Raw genomic sequence first — 22,806 nt, 5'->3', positions numbered from 1 at the left:
GAATAAAAAAATGAATGGGGTGAAGGTATAATTCTTCTTACAGAAAAATGTCATATGAGATATATAGGTTCTCCCCATTCTGGAATGTGAAGCTTAATTCCCTCCCTGTGAGTGTAGGCTGGACACAGTGACTCGTTTGTAAAAGAGAAAAGTATGGAAAGAGAAAAACAGTAAATTTACAGTAGAGAAATTTCTATTGTAAATGTAGAGGTTCTCGGTATGTTAAGATCACGTGCCCCCTGATATGATGTGATGGGAAAGACAATTCACCTCTATGGTATTCTTCCCCTAAACTTGTAACTCCAGTCTAATCATGGGGAAAACATTAGGCAAATTCAAACTGAGGAACTTCAAAATACCTGACCAGCAGTCTTTGAAACTGCCAAGTTTATGAAAAACAAGGTAAGACAAGAAACTTACAGGTTGAAATGAAACTAAGAAGACACAGTGACTAAATGTGATGGGGTATTCTGACTTAAAACTTGGAACAGAATAAACCACATTAGTGGAAAAACTGGTGAAATATGAATTAAGTCTTTAGTTAATAGCATCGTTCGTTTAGTTAGTAGCATTGTATTAATGTTAATTTCTTGGTTTTGACAACTGTACCATCATTACACAAGATATTAACATTAGGGGAAGCTTGGTGAAGGGTGTATAAGAACTTTCATATCTTTGCAACTTTTCTGTAAATCTAAACTTATCCTAAACTAAAAAGTTTATTTAAAAAAATGAGTGCCTTCAAAAACAGACATACGGATCAATGGAACATAATAGAGAGCTCAGAAATAAACCCACACACCTTTGGACAATTATCTTCAACAAAGGAGGCAAGAATATACAATGGGAAAAAGACAGTCTCTTCAGCAAGTGGTGCTGGGAAAGTTGGACAGCCGCATGTAAATCAGTGAAGCTAGAATATACCCTTACACCATACACAAAAATAAACTCAAAATGGCTTAAAGACTTAAATATAAGACAAGACATCATAAAACTCCTGAAAGAGAAATAGGCAAAACATTCTCTGATAATCGTACCAATGTTTTCTTAGGTCAGTCTTCCAAGGCAATAGAAATAAAAACAAAAATAAACAAATGGGACCTAATCAAACATAAGCTTTTGCACAGCAAAGGAAACCATAAACAAAATGAAAAGACATCCTACAGATGATGCGACCAACAAGTGCTTAATTTCCAAAATATACAAACAGCACCTACAATTCAACAACAATAACAACAACAACAAAACCAATCAGAAAATGGGCAGAAGACCTAAATAGACATTTCTTCAAAGAAAGACATACAGATGGCCAGCAGACACATGAAAAGATGCTCATCATTGCTGATTATTTGAGAAATGCCAATCAAAACTACAGAGAGGTACCATCTCACACCAGTCAGAATGGCCATTGAAAAGTCTATAAATAGGGCTTCCCTGGTGGCACAGTGGTTGAGAATCTGCCTGCTAATGCAGGGGACATGGGTTCGAGCCCTGGTCTGGGAAGATCCCACATGCGGCGGAGCAACTGGGCCCTTGAACCACAACTACTGAGCCTGCGTGTCTGGAGCCTGTGCCCCGCAACGGGAGGGGCCGCGATAGTGAAAGGCCCGCGCACCGCAATGAAGAGTGGCCCCCGCCTGCCACAACTAGAGAAAGCCCTCGCACGAAATGAAGACCCAACACAGCCAAAATAAATAAATAAAGAAAAAAAAAGTCTATAAATAATAAATGCTGCAGAGGGTGTGGAGAAAAGGGAACCCTCTTACAGTGTTGGTGGAAATGTAAATTGGTGCAGCCACTGTGGAAAACAGTATGGAGGTTCCTCAAAAAAACTAAAAATAGAGTTGCCATATGGCCCAGCAATCCCACTCCTGGGCATATACCCAGACAAAGCTATAATTTGAAAAGATACATGCATCCCTGTGTTCATAGCAGCACTTTTCACAATAGCCAAGACATGGAAGCAACCTAAATATCCATCAACAGATGAATGGATAAAGAAGATGTGGTACATATATATATACACAATGGGATATTACTCAGCCATAAAAAAGAATGAAATAATGCCATTTGCAGTAACATGGATGGACCTAGAGATTACCATACTAAGTGAAGTAAGTCAGAAAGACGAATAACATATGATATCAGTTATATGTGGAATATAAAATACAACACAAATGAACATATCCATGAAGCAAAAACACTCACAGACATAGAGAACAGACTTGTGGTTGCCAACGGGGAAGGGGATGGTGGGGGAAGGAAGGGCTGGGGGTTTGGGATTAACAGATGTAAACTATTATATATAGGATGGATAAACAGCAAGGTCCTACTGTAGAGCACAGGGAACTATATCCAATCTCCTGTAATAAACCATATTGGAAAAGAATATGAAAAAGGATATATATGTATAACTGAGTCACTTTGCTATACAGCAGAAATTAACACAAAATTGTGAATCAACTATACTTCAATAAAATTAAAAAAAAAAGAGCTCCTTAAGAAACCAGACCATCTGACTCATTTTTCTATCCCCCCAAAAGATGTGCCTTAAAATAATCTTGAGAAGGAAGTGAATAAATACTGACATTAGAATGTGATCTGAGAATATTAAATATTATATTTGAGGTATTGTTATATTTATTCATATTATAAAAGGAATTTATTTTCAGTGTACGTATAGAGAAGAAAATAAAAAGCACCTATATTTTGTTTTACTGTCTAGAAATAACTAGTGTTAACTGTTTACACTTAAAAAAACAGTATGTTTTTGGTATGCATGATATCTCAACATTTGAGTTACATTGCACATTTGATTTTATACCTGATTTTTTTTCATTTAGAAATATTGCATCATTACAGTAGTCTTGGGGAAAGTGGTTTTTAATAATGTGTATCTAGACCTGACGTGTCAAAGAGGGTGTCCTATTATTTGCTTCCAGACCTGTTACTCCCACAGCCTCCCATCCCCATTTCTAGGGGATTTTCCCCTTCTAGTTGTTAGACCAAACATTTGGGACTCATCCTTGGCTACTCTGTTTCTCTTCTACCCATATGCAATCCATCAAGAGATCATGTTGGCTCCATCTTCAAAATATATCCAGATTCCAACTGTGTCTCATTTCTTCTGCCACCACTCTGGTCCAAGCCAATTCTCCTCTTGGATGTTTGCTCGATTTCTACGCATGTGACATTTTCAACACTGCAGTCTGATTGATTGTATTATAACAAGAATTTGTGTCTTTCCTCCCTTCAGAATGCTTCATTGGTCTCCCTATCACTCAGAGTTAACACTAAAGTCCTTACTACACTATGACATTTTTCTTTCTGAATTTTTTCCCTGTTTTATTCATTTTAGTGTTACACTTTTTCTTACTCAGGGGAAATCTGAGATAGTTTTCATTACCATTCCACTGTGGAACATTCTGTTCTGTGGAAAGTGATGTGAAAACTCTCTTCCATTATATTCTTTCCAAGAAGTCCTTATGCATGGAAACAGCAGTACTAATTGTGAGACCTTTTGTAGATGGAACTTGGCTTTGATGTGAGAAAGAGGACAAGCTTATTTTAAAAAGTTACATATGCAACTATACCTGGTTAGTAGGATCTTGAGAAGAAGCAAGATTTTGAAGCAATGGCAGATAATAGGAGGAAAAGTTTACCCAGAAAAGATCAGCAAAGTACGTAATGCACTATTCTTAGAAATCAGACGCCAAAAATTTCTTTCATGAATGCAACAGTGATTTTTAATTTTCTCTTTTATCTTTGAGAAAAAGAGACCTGGATTAAAGTAATTTGATATTTTAATAAATGAATAAGGAGAAGCTAAAGTCCTGAAGTCAGCCTTTTTGTTTCTAATATATATGAGAAATTAACTGAAATGATTTTGAATGCTACTTCATAAAATCTCTTCTTTATGAATCTGTATTTTTTAGCTTTTATTACCTCATAAATTCTGAGGGATGATTTATATAATTGAACAGTATCCTTTTCCTTCCATTGCTGAACAAGAAAGCAGGAAGCCATCTTTGATATAAAAGTTATAATCTTATACATCCTGCTGCTGTCTGAATGAAGGAAGTCATTTTTTATTTGAGTTATGTCAAATTTCTGCTCTTAGGAAGGTTTTTTATTTTATTTTCGAAAAAAAGCATACACTATAAAATGCCATTTGATAAGAAATAACTAATATATTTATTTCATTTCCCAAACAGAGTAAAACTAATGTGCCTCAGGCAAAACAGTCTGTCAACAGAGACACGGTAAGCGAACCGGCACATGGAGGGATCATGACGTTAAAGCAGTGTTTTTTGTTACAGTTCTGCTCAAGGGGGTTGGGGATCTGGGAATCTTTTTTTAAGGGGTAATTGCCTTTCAAATGCACATTTGAAATCAAGTGTCTTACAAAGGGTGTGAAATTTCACTTTGTGTGCCAGGAAAAGGCAGTTTACCTCCCAAGGTTGGACGAGAGAATTCGTTCTTTCTTCCTTTGCTTGTTTAGAGTTGCTGCTAGCAGTGAACTTTCTTGGATGTGGAGGAAGCCTCTGTCTCACAACTTAACCTGCAGAATTGCCCCTCATACTTGGCTTTCAGCTCCGTCTGTCTGCCGTGTAGACAGTCTTGCTGAGCTTCACGTCCAGGGAGCAGAGCAGCACGGAAACTGAGGGCAGCAATCATCCTGTCCTGCTTAGGGGGACGGGACTCTTCTTGTCCTACTTGGTCAGCTCAGTAGTAGGCTGGCAGAGCAGAGCATGCCCTCACATCTTAAACCTGCAGGAGGAAAAAGTGTCTTGAAAGGTCATAATGATACTTCCGAACCTGAATATTCAAAAAAAGAAACAAAAATAAAGAGGCCACTTCCAAGTAATTTTTCCCATTTTTAAAATTTATAATCTAAAATTTTCTAGTAATTTAAGAAAAAATATAATGGAGTTGCTTAAAATGCTTTATAAACCCCTTATGTATAAAAGTTCTATTTTTAATTTGACTTGATTTAGAGAACTTCTTCATTTATGAAAATGTTGATAGCAGACAATCTTCAGATGCTTAAATGTGTCTAGAGAGAGTGTGCAAATCAATCCTATTTTTTCTGTAGGGTTACACCTAAACAATACAAAATGAGCATACATCTGTTTGTTTTGTTTCTTTTTTTTTTTTTTTTACAGTTCTTAGAGTTCATAGTTCCCTTTAATAGGCCAGTCTTTTTTTGCTAACTTTCCAGATTTATTTTCATTTTGGCTGTTAACTGCTCCCCCCAACTCTCAACCTTGCTTTCTTTTTTCTCAGCACTGCTGTTAGCTAATAATTCTAGTTTTAATAACTGACTAGTTTAAAGTATTTCTAGCCCCCTTTTTTATTCACAAGATATTTATTGAGTGCTTATTAACAGAGAGAATATAGAAATGATTATGAAAGATGTTACTATGCTCGAAATGCCACTTTTCAAAATCAGGAGCCTCTTAAAGTTATAAGCAAATTTACTTGGAAAAATGATTCAGACCTCAAGAAAAAAATGCTAAACATAAACCCCTTAAAGATAAATCAACCATTCCAAAACTTCCCTTGTGGTTGGACATGACTAAAAATAAATTGGTCTGTTACATTTTTTTGTTTTTGTTTTCCTTGTTTTCAATTAAATAGATATTTGACAGAATTTTGGATAAAATAATAATGACCTCTAAAACTTTTTTCTTCAGTAGTTTCATTATAACCCATAGAATTCATTAAATATGGCAGGACTGTAATTGTCAAATGTTTCGTGTGTATGTGCACATCTAAGCACGTATGTTTGTATATGTTTAATTACTACTATTATCCAAAGAGTACTTAGGCAAATGCTGTATTCTTTATATGATTATATGATGTTCTAAAAATATTTACTTTTTTAAACTATGAAAGTTGTATTCATAAAATTTACATATAAATTACATCTCTTGTGCCAAAAAATTATACACACATAGGGAAAAAATGAAACATGCAGTTTTCTCTTTCACTTAGAGATGGATTTTTAAGCTTGCAAAAATGTAAGCAAAAAAACTCACATATTTATACCAAAAGGGATGTTAGATTGAGGGAAAACTTCTAATTGTTTGATGTTTGGTTACAGTTTTATAATATATAAAGCCTGGTTACATTTTTATCATGCCAACTAATTGCTTATATAATTATTATCATTCTCAAAATAGACAAAGGAGTCCTGGATGTCAAACATCTAAAGTGTATTTAAGGTACTTTTCCTGTTTTGAAATACACAGTTTTAGCCTTTTATAGTACTCAGAAAAACAAATGCATTATATAGACTTTTATTGAATAACCAAAACGTATTCTAGTTTTGGGGAACAAAAGGGGAAAATTTGTGCAATAAGACTTCATTTCATCATTCTGGGATTTGCATGTAGTAGAAAGGAACACCTTCATTAATTTTATTTGGTATTTGAATAATTTATGTACCACTCTTCAGTGTTTCCAGTAGGGCTGTTAGAAAAATATTCAAAGTATATTCTAGATAGGATTTTATAGCTTTATGCAAAAGGGAAATGAATTATTTCTTTTAGACCGTTAGAATTATTACTATTCTTTCCATTTACAATTGGCTGAGGTTGCAGACCCGTAGAACTTCTTCCTTTTGTGTGTTTTAAGTGCAATGGCAAGTCCAGTACACATCCCCAAACTTGGTTACCTTTGGACCTTAGCAGAACTGCTCTTTCACACTTGCACTAAGAAAATTGCCTAGTCTGATAGCAGTGAACAGAGCAGTATATGTATACAAATAGAAGAAGAAGAAAAAGCTTAAATTTCTTTCCTTCTTCCCTCCCTCCTTCCCTCCCTCCCTCCCTCCTTTCCTTCCTCCCTTCCTTCCTTCCTTCCTTCCTACCATATCTTTGGGAACTTTAACACAGCACTCTCAGTGGGACCCATTTGCAGGTAAGATCATCTCATAACAAGGTACTTTAGATATTCTTAATTAAACTGTCTTGGATGGAGTCCAAAATAAACTGGCTTAATACCAAACTCTACTGTATAGTGAATGTTGTGAAAGTGAGATGTCAGAGTGTAGTGTATGCTTTTTTAAGGCATAATAATTAAATATGGGTAAATAAGGCTGAAGGGAGTGACCTATTTTACAGTGCTATATATTATAGCTCCTTTGGAAACCAAGCAAGCCTCTGCCCTTATCACTGCAAGGAAGAATTCAGTTATGATGGTAATTCACACCTCAATAACTTTCTTTTATGGCATCCATCCATCATCAACAGTAAGGCTGTATGCAGTCTGAGGAGGATTCCCGGATGTGACATTCTGGGAAGGCTCACGTCTCCTGAAGACAGTAATGCAGCCAAGAGCCAGAGGACCCACTTCACTTCAGCAACTGCTGAGACAGTCCTAAATAACCCTCAACACCCAGGCTGCTGAGGACTTTTAGAACTTTTCGATCATTTTCATCAGCAAAAGGAAAAACAGCAGAGCTAACAGTAGGAATATCCGGGGGATCCTCTATCATCCTTAAGAACTTGGCTTGAGTTTTCTTAGGTCAGATATTGCGTAACCTTGTCAGTCATGCATTTTTGGAAGCAGCTATAGCATGACTTTTACAGCATGACAGATGCAGAATGGGTTCAGAAAGCATCATTGAGAGCTCAGTTTTGTTGGCCGAGAAACTGTTGGATATTCCTAGCAGATAGTGGGCAAATTCCGTAGTAGATGAGGTGGGAGTGTCAATTAGCCTGCTGTGATTTTAGGAGTATTTGTCTACTAACATCTGCATCTGTAGCTATCCAGTTTTGCTCTGTTTCCCTACCTCCAAAGTGGTAAAATAATGCTGACAAGACAAACTTTATTCGACTTATTTTGAGATGTTATACAAAAAAATTAATTTTGGTATATGTATTAGTCTGTGTGGGCTGCCATAACAAAACCCAGAAGGTGTGGCTTAAACAACAGAATTTATTTCTCACCATTCTAGAGGCTGGAAAGTCCAGGATCAGTGTGCCAACTGACCTGGTTCCTGGTGAGTGTTCTCTTCCTGATTTGCAAATACCTCGTCACACTGTGTCCTCAGTGGTGGAGAGAGAGCTCTGGTGTATCTTTCTCTTCCTATAAGGGCACTAACCCTTTCAGACTAGGGCCCCACCCCTATGATCTCATTTAACTTGTATCACCTCCTCAGGGGCCCTACTGTTACCGAACCAGATTTGTTTGCCTGACACACAGCAAGCCAAATGCTGAGACACTGAGGTTTACAGCAGAGAAAGGGTTTATTCATGAGGTTGGCAAGTGAGGAGAGGGGAGAACTAATATCAGATCTGCTTCCCTGATTGTGAGGGGCTTGAGATATTTATGGGATAAAGAAGCAGGGTGGGCTTAGGTGTGGGGAAAAGTGAATGGAAGTAGGGAAAAGGTGAAGTCATTGGTGTTCTGTGCAGGCATATCTGAGTTAAATGCTTCTTCATGGGATGCATGTTCAAAAACGGAGGCTCTTTTGCATGATCTGCGAGGGTAAGGTTTTTGGCCCTCTGGCATCTAAAAGGTCATTTATCAGACACAGGCCCCGTTTTAGGGTTGGTGGTCCCAAACAGTCTTAGCTGGCTTGAACTGGACAGGGATCAACTCCAAATTCCTGGAAAACAACATAAGCCTCCCATTACTATAGTGACTCTTTTGTCAGAGACATTATCTATAGGGGTTGTTAAGGAGTCAAGAAAATAAGGTGAACTTGGTCAGTGAAGGCAAGTTACAAGTGGAGGAGTTTTTAACAAGTTGTTCTGTGTGACAAGCTCAAGAATTTCTGTTAGTCACCAGTTTCTGTTAACCCTCTGGGGCACAGTTTTAGGGTTTTTTAACCCAGTGGAGCACAGGTTCACTATCTCCAAATACAACCATACTGAAAGTTCGGGATTCAACATATGAATTTTGGGGAGACACAAACTTTCATTCCATAACAGTGTATAACAGTGTATAAACAATTAGGTTAATATATTCTTTTGAACTTCCTGGGAACTTAACCACTTCTGAATCTGGATGTCTTTGGCAATGATGACTGATTTAATTCTCTTCACAGTTGTCCTCTAAATTTAACCTCCACTTAGAGTATTAGCTGTGCTCCATGCTGGAGTATCATCCTTGTTCAGAAACTAGGGACATCTGAGGGCCCTTATGTCATTAGTTTAGTGAGTTCTGAAGTCTGTGTGTCTGGAGTTTTTCCTCTAAATTTCTACTGGGGCTCTAGCAATGAGCCTCCTTCCTCTTGTCTGGTCTAGTCCTGTATCCCAGACCTACTAACTAGGTCCTGGTCTTGTGTACCCAGTGCCATAATCCATGCCTTGGTTTTCTGGCTTCTTGGGGCACAAGTGATTTTTTTGTTTGTTTGTTTTACTTCTTTATTCAGGTATCAAATACTTTATTGTTATTTTGTTGTCCAGTCACTGTGCTTGGGGTAAGAACCACAACTGTGAATAAGAAATTCAGGTTTTTATCCTCAGTATATCTCCTCTGATGTAACACTAATATCTTATCTGCCTGAACTGTGAGCCAACTAGATATTTTGTTTTTCTGGTTACTATCTGCTATGGAATAGACCTAAATAAATAGGCAATTTCAATATAGTATGCTAAATGTTAAAATGGGAAGGGGGTTACAGGTTGATATAACAAAATAGTAGGATAGCCACACTTGCCTTGGAGACTTGGACAAAGTTTCTTGGACAAACTGATAGTTATTTTAGTCTTGAAGACGTGTTAGCTAAAGAGCTGGGAGGAGAGGGATTTGGGCAGAAGGAACCGGATATACAGGGCATATTGAATAACTAAATGTCTGGCTATAGCACAGGTTATGAGGGAGGAGTTAGTTCTACCTGATTTTCACTAATATCTTCTAGGTATTGGAATTTGGATTTTGCATCCCCATTTTTATAGGTTTGTTTCTCTCCATTGTCTGCATCTCCTGCCAAAATCCCCTTTAGATGCTGGTCTCTACCAAATCTCTATTACACGCCTCCCCTTAACCATGTAGCTAACGTGTATATATATATATATGTGTGTGTGTGTGTGTGTGTGTGTGTGTGTGTGTGTGTTTCTGAACAGGTGAAATAACTTTCAGGCTCTGCAGGCTTAGATTAGCACAAAGGGGATGTATAGGAGAGAGGGGGCAGGGCTTAATCATACCACGTGGACATGTATGTGCTTGATCATGAATGGCATTATCTGGAGAAAGTAACCAATCTAGAGTTGATGGCCAAGCTTACATATTTATTCATATCACACTAGCAGCATAGAATTTTCATACTGGAAGGAAGCTAAGAGGTGATCTGTTCCCAACCTTGCTGTGCAAGTCTAACAGATTGGATAATTTCTAAGGTACCATTTTGAGTCCCTTTTATATCATCATATGGCTTCCATATTTATACAATGTTAGAGTTATACTCTTCATCAAGAATTATTTCCAATTTAGAAACATTTGAGGAGATATTTGCTATTGTAGGCAGGCCTGTGGCTAAATCTCAACAAGTGAAACTGAACTAGATTACTTAGTTTGAGTGGCAGAGGGAATATCGAACGAAAGAATTAAACATTACCCAAGAAGAAATCTGTGTTAAGATGTTAATTGGAAGACATCTTTAAATCTCAATTCAATAGATACCTTTTGATTTTTTGAGGGGTCATTTTAGGCTTTTGAGACAAATAGATGTTGAAGTGGAATATTCTGATTATAGGTTTGTATTCTTGGAGTATAATCAATATATGTACTTTTTTTTTTCTTTGCTGATAGCTTGCTACATTTCTGAATTGGGTGTAAATACAAATACTATCAAATGTGTATCTTCTATGACATGAAACAATTCAATAATATAAAGAATTCAATCATCTGTGATAGTTTTAAAAAAAGGCATGTGATTCAAATAGCTTAAAAGTCTTTTGACAGAAATAAAATGTAATAACTTTCAAACATTTCATAAGTAGACATGCAGTCATCAAAAAGAATAATATAAAAGTGACATGAGAAGTAGATTTAACAGTTTTTTTGCTTTATGTGATGTATTTTCTTTTTACACTTATGCCAAATACTGTATTATTTATCTCAAGTGAATTGCATATTTTGTATTTCTCATTTTCTTGATTTTTATTATATACCTCATACTTCCGTTAGTTATAGAGAAGAGACCATATCAGTGATGATAAAAGGTTCTAAATAAAAAGATGAGTTTGACAAAGTTATGTAAAATTTTGGTTTCTATTATTCAGCTTATATTTAAACCTTTTTTTTTTTTTTTTTTCTTTTCTCTTCAGCCTCTTCAAATACTCTTCATTCATCTTCCATGAAAGCTTTGCCAGGTCTCTCTGACTCATGCTAATCTCTCTCTTCTTTGAATTCTGGACACTCTAGTTTTATAACTATGGTTTTGGAAGCTTACATTTTTACTTGAGTGTTTTATATGCATCTTATTTTTGTAACTAGAAGCGGACTATCTTTTGTTGTGCCCTATTAATGTGCTGCACTTGGAGCAGAACTCAACATGTTATGCTGAATTGGAATTACGCTTTTTCAACCCTGTCATTTCTAGGTGTATGTAAACCTAGACGTGATGGAAAAGTCTGTGAAACTGGCTAGAATGAATGGTTTTCCTTGCTAACTTAGTTTCTCATAGGCTAAAGATATCGCCCTCCTCCTGCCAACCCAACTAGGGTAGTGTGTTTGCATCGTTGCTTAAAAAATGAGCCCAATACTTACTTCTCCTCTGATGAGAACATAGGGCCAAGTAAGGGAGAGATGTATGTAGCTATGTGCTGTTTTTATTTAAATACTCTAGCCCATGGGCTTTTCTTGAAATTGTCTAGTCTAACTTGTAGACATCTGTTGCATAGACTTCTAATCCTTTGTGATCTGTGTTTTGCCTTTTAGAGGCGATATTATCTCTGTTGTGATGACATAAGTGATTGGATGCTAATAGGAATAAAAAACATTTTTAAAAATTAATTAATTAATTTAATTTTGGCTACGTTGGGTCTGTGTTGCTGTGCGCAGGCCTTTTTGTAGTTGCGGTGAGCGGGGGCTACTCTTCGTGTGGTGCACGGGCTTCTCATTGCGGTGGCTTCTCTTGTTGTGGAGCACGGGCTGTAGGCACGCGGGCTTCAGTAGCTGTGGCTCACGGGCTCTAGAGCGCAGGCTCAGTAGTTGTGGTGCACGGGCTTAGTTGCTCCGCGGCATGTGGGATCTTCCCGGCCCAGGGCTCGAACCCGTGTCTCCTGCATTGGCAGGCAGATTCTTAACCACTGTGCCACCAGGGAAGTCCCCCAAAACGTTTTTTATATCAACATTGCATCAAGGAAAATTAGGTTCATACAGGTTATGAGAGCAGTAAATTCTTCAGAAAAAAGGAGCAAGCAGTATTTGCACATGGACTCCTTGTCATTACAATATTCTTCAAACGCAGGCTTCCTGGGGAGGTTGCTAATGGAAAATACTGTTGGAAATCTCTTTCCTAGAGGTTTTCCCATCCCATTAACACACACACACACACACACCTATCTCTTGATTATTCTTTCTTTCTCAAATATCTAGTGAGTGCCCTCTCTGTGCCAGGCACTCTTTGCCTTGTATCCTTGGAGATGGGGATCCAAGGATGAATGTGCCCTTATGGGTCATTCAGTCTAGCACTGTGTAGGACAGTTAAGAACCGAAAGAAATTGTTGCCTAGGCACAAATTTTTTACCTCAGAGTTCTAGACCATGACTGAAAGGCTAGTAACTCCCAAATGTGCTTGCATCTCTTTCTAAATCAGCCTGGGTCGCCATTATCAATGCATGTGTATCTACCATAGTAAAAGTATTTGCTTAATAAACATGTATAAGAGGAAGCATATTCTATAGTCTTTGAAGGCATTTTATCCTAAGCTGACTTGGGAGAATTCTCAATATATTCATGCCAATTTGCTGAAAGATGGTAGAAAGGGATTGAATCTTACAATAGTAATGATTTTCTTCTCCGTAGCTCATATTAAAATATTTCAGCCAAGCAAAACAAAAAATTAATATACACAAGTAGTTGCACTATTCAACAAAGGGATCTGAAGGGTGTTATTATTATTAATATATTTAAAAGACTTAATTTTTAGAGCAATTTTAGGTTCACAGCAAAATTGAGAGGAAGGTACAGAGATTTCCCATATACACTCTGCCCCATTCATACATAGCTTCTCCTATTGTCAACATCTCCCACCACTGTGGTATATTTGTTACAATTGATGAACCTACATTGATACATCATAATCACCTGAAGTCCATAGATTCCATTAGGGTTCATTCTTGCTGTTATGTATTCTATGGCTTAGGACATAATGACCTATATCCATCATTATAGTATTATACAGAGTAATTTCACTGTTCTAAAAATACTCTGTTCTCTGCCTATTCATTCTTCCCTCCCTGCCAGGATGTTATGTTTTGATGCATCAAACCAAGTGGCATGTTCCTTTGTAGATGCAACTGTGTGCCTGGAAGTAGAAGTTGTGTCCTGGTTCTACTACTTATTATTATAAGACCTTGAGTATATCACATAAAGTTTCTTAGTATTTGTTTCCTCTTCTTTAGAATGATTAAAATAATTTTATTTTTGTCTCACAGAGATGATATTTGTGAGGATAATTTATAAACTGACAGGAATTTTACATATGTATTATTGTATTTATCTGTTGGACCAACTGTCACCCAAAATTCTCAATTTTAATATTAAAATTTATATATCTAAAAATCAGACCTCTCAGTCTAAACTGGTGGTTCTCTACACTGGACACATTAAGAACCACCTGAAGAGCTTTAAAAAAAATACCATTGCCGAGGTGATTGGGATGGGATGGAGCCTAGGAGTCTTTTTTTTTTTTTTTTTAAAAGCTCCCACATGATTCCATGCTGCAGTCTGGGTGAGAATTGCTGGTTTCAGTGTCAAGTCCTTCAAACATAAGGACCTTTATAAATGGTCAGGAAGCAACATTCTAGTGCCTAGAGCAATGAACTCCATCTGTAGCCAAGAAATAAATAGCAAGTATTCATTAAAAAGCCATTATAACCGTGGGTACTGTTAGACTAAGGTGGAAATACTGCCTCAAAGTGTATGACACTGTGGTTATGAAACTATATTCATCAATGCCTGGAACTATCTTACTATTATCTGTGGCTAAAAGATGAAAGATGCTTTAGAAACTTTAGACAGATGCTCCAGTACTGGAGGATATAGCTTGGATTGTCAGATAGCCATGCACAACAGTGGGATACTAAGAAAGAAGAGACAAGGAATCTACAGACTAATGCTAAGTTCTGTATGACTTTAAAGTGTGCATGTATCCTATTTAAGGACTGGGGATAATTTGACTGAGACTAGGGATGTGTGTTTACTTTCAGAGTGTACCCCCACTTCAGAATAGATATAGTTCTGGGGAGTCAACCATGCTCTTCAATATACTTTATACCAGCCTCCATGTTTGGAGAGAAAGGAGTGTAAAGCACAGCATCTCTGCTAATTTTGAAGAGGTCCCACTTATATTACATTCATAATGAACAGAAAAGCTCTAGGACTTAGTGATATTTCTACTGAATAATTCAAGTTAAACTTTTAAAGTCATATGACATGGCCTGTCTTACTTAAAACCTTCCAATAATTTCTCATCTTCTATCAAATAAGTTACAAGCTCATTTTCTTGACACTCAAAGGCTTCTGAGAGTTTGACAACTTGATTTCCCTTTACTTTGCTGTACTTGTTCAATGAGTCCTATCATTTTGCTTAACTTTTAGGAAAACTATCATTCGTCTCTGTATCATTTTCAATCACCCTTAGTAATAATAGAAATAGTCCGTTAATAGCTGCCTGCCTCCTTGTCCCTGAAATGGGTTTCATGTGAAAGTGATGTATTAGGAAGTATTTCTGGAGAAAAACCAGTTGCAGGGTGGGGAAGTAGACGTGGAATGGAAGGAAGACAAACAAGGGTGAGACTTCTAGGAAAATCCCACGGGGTAGGGATAACATGACTCAGTTTTGCAGGAGAGCTCTTGAGACAGTGTGAGACACACCATGGAGTTGTCCCAACTAGGAGGCAAGGAGAGTGGAGTGTTTATGTTTCCATCCCTTTACTCATTGGCTAAGGGCTGAGGCTAGGAAGGTAGCACAAACTCTCTGGTGGTTAGCACTCTCCATGGGTGTAGTCAAAGTAGTTCTGGCAGCCCTGGGGGCAGCCTTCCAACAAGAAGCTACAGATGCTGATGTTGGGGATGAGAGTGCATTGGAGCTCGTGTGCAGAAAGCTGGTAAAGGGATCCAAGGGGATATGGACAGGGGTGCCATATTCTTTTAACTTCTGTGTTAAATTATTTCTTGGATTAACTTCTTAGAAGTTACTTGAAAGCAAATATGTTATGTCATTTCTTTTCTATCACTAACCCCTGCAACACCTTATCCAAACTATTCAAAAGAGTGCCTTTAACAATATTTATCCAGTGATTGAATGAAGGAGTCAGGGTTTATTTTTTTCTTTTTTCTCTTTCTTCAAGTGCTTCTTTATATCACTGCTGTGCCTGTATATCAAGTTGCAGAATATATGCACTGGGAATGCTATTGGATGTGATCAGAACTCTCTCATGGTACTCATTACAGAACACCCTCCTGGGCTCAGTCAGACAGCAAGGATGGCAGGAATCCAGATTAGCTGTTATTTAAGGAGCCGACTTGAGATGTCTGAAGGTAAAAAGGACTAAATCACATTTCCCTACGTAACTGGGAAGGATCAGAAGACAACTGCTGATACCAGCACTTGCAAGTTGCCAATTTTTTTTTTTTCTGAGCTAAGGGCCAGTGGTGGTCCTACAAGTTAATGTCAGCAACAGGGACCAGGATTTTGAATTGAGACAGTGAGTAATCAAAGGATATTGTACCCATGCTCATTGTGAGAAATAGCCTTTTCACTGCTTAGTTGTTCTAACTCCTCCTTGCGTGAACCACACCCATTGTATTTTAGTAGGAGCTCCTCTTTCCAAGAGTCCATGACAAAGACAAACATTTCTAGTCTCTTCCACGACTTTACTATCCATACACACTGTCAAGGAAACCCCTTTAAGGAATTTTGGGTATGTAGAGTAGATGTGGCGCTCCAAATAAATTTTTGGAGGCAAGAAAGGAACAAGTCAAATGTGTGCTGTTAACAGCATTAATTAAATACAAAAAAAAGTTGCCACAACTTTTGGAGACTTAGAATGATAACACCAGACTTTCTATAGATCAGTATCATCATCATCATGTTGAATATCGTCATTGATATATCCAAAATAAACACCATTCGTAGCCCACATTTTCGTATACTATGCACCACACAGTATAATAAATAAAATTACGTATTTTAATGTGGATGGCACATTTTTTTGATCAGTTTCCTACAACTGATTAGTCTTACATTGAGGGGGGAAAAAAAAAGATTTCTACTGTGACAGTGAGAATGTAATCATTACCCCCGTGAAGAAAAATCTAATTTCACCTTAGGCTTACTCATCATGTGGGTATATGCCAAAGTTTACTAAAACACAATGCCCTTTTTATACATAATTCACAAATCTACAGTAGAAAACCTCAATGCTATCTTCAGCCTGCATGCAAAGGACATAGTAGAAAAAAAAATTCTGAGTAAGAATTGCTCAATATTTCTCAAGTGCAGTGGTCACTAAAAAAGAGAAAACCTATAGAAAATGTAATATTAATAAAAAGGAAAGCAGAGAATTAGACCTGACATTCCATTCATTCATTCCACAGACATATATTATGCTATAATGAAATCTTGGTTATTGCATTATCAGATAAACAGAAACAAAGCACTATGTTAGAAACACTAGCCTTTTCATTGTATTTATGAAAACAGAAGGAAAAAAATAAATATGAGTGACCCTCAAGTACTTGGAATAATGACAAAAAGGAGAATATTCAGCAGAGAAAATCAGACTTGTATAATAATGCATTTATGTGATTCCTAATGTTTATCTGCAGTTTACCTTTGGATGGCATTGTAAAGGAGAATTTTCCTTTTCTTATTTTTCTCTTAGAGCAGGATAAGGGGTTTAAAGGTGAACCATGAGGGAAATTTAATTTCAAAGATGTATGGGGATCAATGCTTTCAAAACAAAATTTGAAATATACTTCGCCATGCTTTTTTATGCTGTACAAAATCCATCATTTATAAAGCTACTGATTTTGACAGTGCCTCTCTGCAACACAGGACATAACGCAGAGCAATCAAAAGGCATTTTAATTTTTAAAATGTTCTCATCTGCTTTTCCATTGCCTTTGGTATCTTATACAATTTTAGAACACATGCCGCATGCCAAGTTGTCTGGCTTTATCTTCTCTACAGAGGAAAAATGTCACGACAGCAGTGTTGACTGTTTGCTGGAAATGGAGATTTTCCATGGATCAGACTTATTATGGATATCAAAATATTAACAATGATAATTATTAGTTAACAGTAATTGCTACATTTAAGTACTTTTTATATGCCAGGCAGTGTGCCAGATGCTTTACATATATTATCACATTTTATCTTCAAAGCAGCCTTGCAAAGTAGTCATCACTATACACATTTTACAGATCAGAAAAGTGAGATGCAAGAGTGGGCAAGTAATTTGTGCAAGGCCTGTGATCTTAATGGTGAACAACTGAAGGGCCAAGCACCAGGGGGGCGCTCCATAGTCTGGACAGGGTGTGTGATTTCCTGAGCTTTTCTTGGATGGAATCAGAAGGTCATTAAGTTAATGAGATCTTCAAGCCTTTCCTAGAAAGATTCTGAACACTGAGACAGATCTAAAGTAGGTTGGTCTTCTGGGCATTTCCTTGACTGGGACAGGACCCCAGTGACTATTCCTGTTTTCATCCTGGCCTGGACCTGTCACTGAAACAGACACATTCTCTTTACTGTCTTTGGAGCAGCATTCCTACCTCTCTTTTGTCCAGAATGTGACTGCAGTCTAAAATCCAAATCAGTCAGATAGAGCTGAGTTTGGGAAGTGATAAAGTAAAATATTATGTAAAGAAATAGTATAAACATATCCCTTTACATAAGCACATTTAATATCTTAAGCAAAATTTGCGTTGTCTGAAATCCATATTACTCATTGCCATAGGTTTTCAACTTACTGCATTTATGAATTTTCCTAATAGAATCTCATCTCTAATTTTGATGAGTTAAAATATTGTGAACAAATATTATTGCCCTTCTATCGCAATACATATGGCTGAGGCAAAGTCAGGGAAAAATATTCTCGGATGTTTTAAGTCTGACATTTAGAAACTGGGTGGCACATAAAAAATACTGCCAAGGTGACATCATATTTCCTACTGATTCTGGAAACCGATTCAAATAGCAAACATTTAAATTCATGTTTTTATATGAATGTCATTGGAGAGGGCTTTGACTGTTGCAAATTGATCTGGAAGTGATGGGTGAAAAATGATATTTTCTAGCATCCTTTCTTTGTGTTTGGCGGTCTCCACACTTCTCAGAGCACCATATTTGCCACGTGTCCTTGTCAGACTTATAGACCAGCCAGAGTTACTACCATTCCGTGTCAGCCACCCTTACTGTGCTGCACGTGCCAATTCTGAGGATGATGGAAATGAGATAGATATGCTGGTGTTTTTGCATTAAGGAGGCAGTTCCTGAGTGACAAGGCTATTTGTGTACCAGGTGCATAAATATTGCCTGATGATGTCTGAGTTCACATGGATTCACCTTAGAAAACTTGGATAAGTGCCAGAGAATTAATTGCATTGCTTAGACTTATGGTGAATCGATTAAAATGATGGCTATATTTTGAGGAATTTCAGGTTGGCCTTATTAGTTGTACCCTGCAGGGTGTAAATGCATTTTTAACAATTATCAGGGTTATATTGTTTTGAAGTTTTACAATTAAGTGCATTTTTACCCTTCCACAATATGTTTCAGGATTTTATAGTTTCAAGTGACCTATCATTTAAAGGCAACAAATTGGAAATAATGGTTAAAATGTTACCTATATTCTTGATTTCTTTAGATTTCTTCTTTTTCCACTTATCATAATGAGCTGTCAAATTTATATGGCCTGTTTATTTTAGACCTTGAAATAAAACCCCTCCCTTTTTTTCAGGTATGTAAGGCTAATACATGTTTGAGAATTAACTAGAAGTCTCATGATTTTTCTGAAAGCTTTCTTGATCCTATAACCCCAACATTACAGGGATGTTAAAACTGAGGTACAGTCTGGAATATAAAATAAATTTTATTTTTGTCTTCACCTTCAGTTTCGCGGCACGTATAGTCTAAATTTGTGGTTATCTGGTTGTCGCGTATCCCTGTTTTAATGAATGGTAGTTAGTAAGATGATGGCCTTTGTGATTATTGTTTGATATCATGAAAATTATTGAAAGTAGCATTCATGTATTAAGTATTTCTCTCTTCATAAATTTTCTCTAAATTATAGCATCTCTGAGAACTTAGGTTGCTTTTTGGAGAAAATGCTAATAAGCAGAATCTTGCCCCAGGGTGCCTGGTTTACAGATTACAACATAGCACAAACCATTTAAGGAGAAATTGTTAATGGATTGGAAGGAATGTGGTGTTTCTCATCAGGTGTTCTCTTGACTCCCTCTGTCTGTATCACCCCTGTGCTTGTTAAGCCTGCAGATTCCTGGCTCCGCTGGCCGCGGTCCTTCGGTTGGGGCTGGACACGTCTACCGTGGAAGCCCCCCGGTGATGAGTGCACTTACGTTTGAGAATAGCTAGTATCTTTCAGTGCCCTCCTTCTCTAATTGAGTAAGTTTTGTCACATTGGCAATATAAATAACTTTGTGATTTCTGGCACCTATAGCGAAAGAAAAAGAAAGAAAAGAGGGAGAGATTGAGGTTCCTCATTTTCCCTTTCTGACCACAATAATTAGATCTAGATTTAATTCTTTATCCTCTTTCTAATGTTTTTATTTCTCCTCTTTGAAGTTTGATACTCTTAATATGTTATTTATTTACTTTTTGTTGGGGGAACATGATGGACCGCTTTAGCAATCTAGGAAAGCTGTGGAACCTCTGTCCAGAAAAATGCCTGTCACATATTCGTATACAATATCAGGGGTTTATGGAACATCTGGAGTTCATCAGTGCCCATAAAATAACAATCCCTACGTCAGGAGGACCTACCTCACTATTAATATAAAACAAGTCTGCGATGTAGAGATTTATCTTTTTCCATGTGTGATCATTGTTGGACAGTGCAGCCAAGGGCTCTTCAATGTGTACATTATTTACTTGTAGTCTATAGTGGTTCCTGAGGAGCTATAAGCTTGTAAAGTTGTAATTATGAAATTAAAAGAAAAAAAACACCTCTACAGTTCTTCAGATAATTCATAATAGCGTTAATGTGTAAATGTAGTTACATTTACTCAATCAGCCATAGAAATTTCAAAAAGTTCTTTTTTTAAGTTTGCAGAAAGCCTAAAACCAAAGAAAAATTTATATTAAATCAGAGCATATTGTCACATTGACACGGATGTATCTTATAATAAATTTTTACATGAGAAGATATTTTTTTCACTTCTTTTGGACAAATACCCAGAAATGGAACTTCTAGATCATATGGTAGTTCTATTTTTAATTTCTTGAGGAATCTTCATATTGTTTTCCATAGCAGCTGCACCATTTTACATCCCCACCAACAGCGAGCAAGGGTTCTAATTTCTTTAGAAGTGTCTAGAAGTATCTTTTGGTACATTGCTGCATTCTATTTGCTGATTAAAAAAAAAAAATTTCTGCCTCTCTATTCTCTGACTCTATAAATCAGAGAATTGATTATATATTATATTTACTAGTGTCAGTTTTTGGTATTATATTTGTGCTTGCCTTAAAAATTGAGGAATTTTTTTGTATCTTTTGTAGTCTAGATACTTTAAATAATTTTGGAATTGTGTGCTCTTTAAAGGTTGCAATAGAATTCTCTGAAAAAAAAGGACATGTTTTTTATGTTCAAAAATTTATTTAACACAGGACAAAACACACAGTTATCTAGTATAGCTCTTCTGAAGTTTCAACATGCTTGATAACGATGTGTCTTAGGAAAAAAAGACCACACATATCGAAGCACAGAGCTATCAGTTGTATTTATCAGACACACTGCAGGCCAGAAGATCAAAGCTTCTGCTTTCATAATTTCATTTAACCTCTCCAAAATGTAGTCAGCTGCCCCATATGTCAGTACAATTGTATTTGATGAGTGAGGATGACACAGATTATTGGCCTGACAAGGCTAACCTGCTAAACAAAGGCATAATCAGGTTTATCTGATGACTTGAAAGATAGTGCGAATGTGTTGTTTCTTCTGTCCTTTTGAGAGTGTATTAGGGAGATAGGAAACTGATAAATGATAGGTATCCACTCATGGGAAGAAAGGAATTTAAATGTGTTTCCACGTATTATGTACTAAACTGTCCTTTCTAGCATTATCTTTTTAATTTTCTAAACCTATTTTATAGATATGAAAACGGAGGCCAAGGGTATTTAAGCAGAAACATAATTTGCCCAAATACATGGGTACATTTAAAGGAGAGGATTACATGGAGTTACAGAGGAATGCAGGCTAGATCTCATTAAAGCATGAAGTACTGCATTTAAAGCTATTCAGATAGCTCTCTACTTGGTAGAAGAACTTGAGAATCTAAGCTAATGGACTTCAAGTCCAACTTTGTGGATCAAAATAAGACCATATTGGGCCAGTATCGGAAAATAATGAACAATGAGCAGAAAATGAGTTTTACACACTATCGAAGAGGCAGGATTGTGGAGGCAGCTGAGGTCAGTATCAGGAAATTCTGGAAAACAGTGGGTGTTATGCTGGAGGCTTTAATTGAGAACAGGGCTGGGGAAGCAACCCTGATAATGGGAATGGCTCTGAGAACTCCACGCATTCAGAGGGGTGAACTCATTGTTTTGAAAGACTTTTTTTACCCAAAAGATAAGATTTTATCAATATCTCTTTTTAATCATATATATAAAAACATATATATGTTGTATGGTTATATACGTGTGTATGTTTGTAAATTTTTTGTTATTTTTTTTTTAGTCACTAGAATGCTAGTTTACTGTTTTAAACAAAGAAATACCACATAGGACATAATAACATGACTTAGTAAGAGTCATTATTGTTGAGTGATGTAAGATATTAAATCACAAATAGAAGCTATGCTTTTGAATCATTATAAGAGTTAACTGTCACCGTGAACAGAAATATAAATTCCACATGATCAGTACATTCTTTCCACGTAGATAGACCTACATGGGAACCAGATCACAGTTTAAAAAGGTGTGTGATGAGTTGGATGAATCAATGGAGTTGGTCATGATAGAAATGCTCCAGTAGGCCCACTGGGTTCAAAGACACACTGTGGCCTTGTAAGTTACAGGACCTCATTTTAAGGAGGAGTCCAATTCAGGACTTGACACATTTCCCCAAATCTTGTCCAGCAGAATTTCTAAGAGTGTGTTGAGAAGGAACAGTTTAGCAAGTGGTTACCCATTTGTTTTGCTGTCCACCCCTATTTCATCTGTAACACTCTCCCATTCATCGTTGCCAGGAGAACAGTGATCTGCTAGATGTTTGCCTGTTTTCTTTTGAAAATCAGGTTTACTTGCCAAAATGACACCTTTTATTTAGTTAGAGAACAAGGAGTGTCTGATTTATCCTTAGCGCTGCACTGCATGCCCTAGGAGGACATGGTGTCTAGTCCCAAGGATCTCACCCAGCATCAACATCTCCATGCCCACAA

General features: G+C 36.9%; 1 protein-coding gene across 8 annotated transcripts in view; it reads left to right on the top strand.

Annotated features, from left to right (window-relative positions):
* The window catches only part of NKAIN2 (sodium/potassium transporting ATPase interacting 2), a gene marked incomplete at its 3' end in the record, with an annotated part of 998,865 nt that overhangs the window by 39,056 nt on the left and 937,003 nt on the right, over positions 1 to 22,806 (top strand). For 5 of the 8 annotated variants that reach the window (XM_082474963.1, XM_082474960.1, XM_082474958.1 and 2 more), the window contains one exon: positions 4,215 to 4,262. The exons of the other annotated variants lie outside the window; for them this stretch is intronic. In XM_082474963.1, coding sequence (XP_082331089.1) covers positions 4,215 to 4,262 — 48 coding nt within the window. The remainder of the gene's footprint in view (positions 1 to 4,214; positions 4,263 to 22,806) is intronic. 8 annotated transcript variants of the gene reach the window in all.

The sequence above is a fragment of the Balaenoptera physalus genome, assembly GCF_965194825.1.
Source record: "Balaenoptera physalus genome assembly, chromosome: 9".
Lineage (NCBI taxonomy): Eukaryota > Metazoa > Chordata > Mammalia > Artiodactyla > Balaenopteridae > Balaenoptera > Balaenoptera physalus.
Note: the sequence above shows the minus strand (reverse complement) of the source record. Positions and strands in the feature narration are given on the sequence as shown.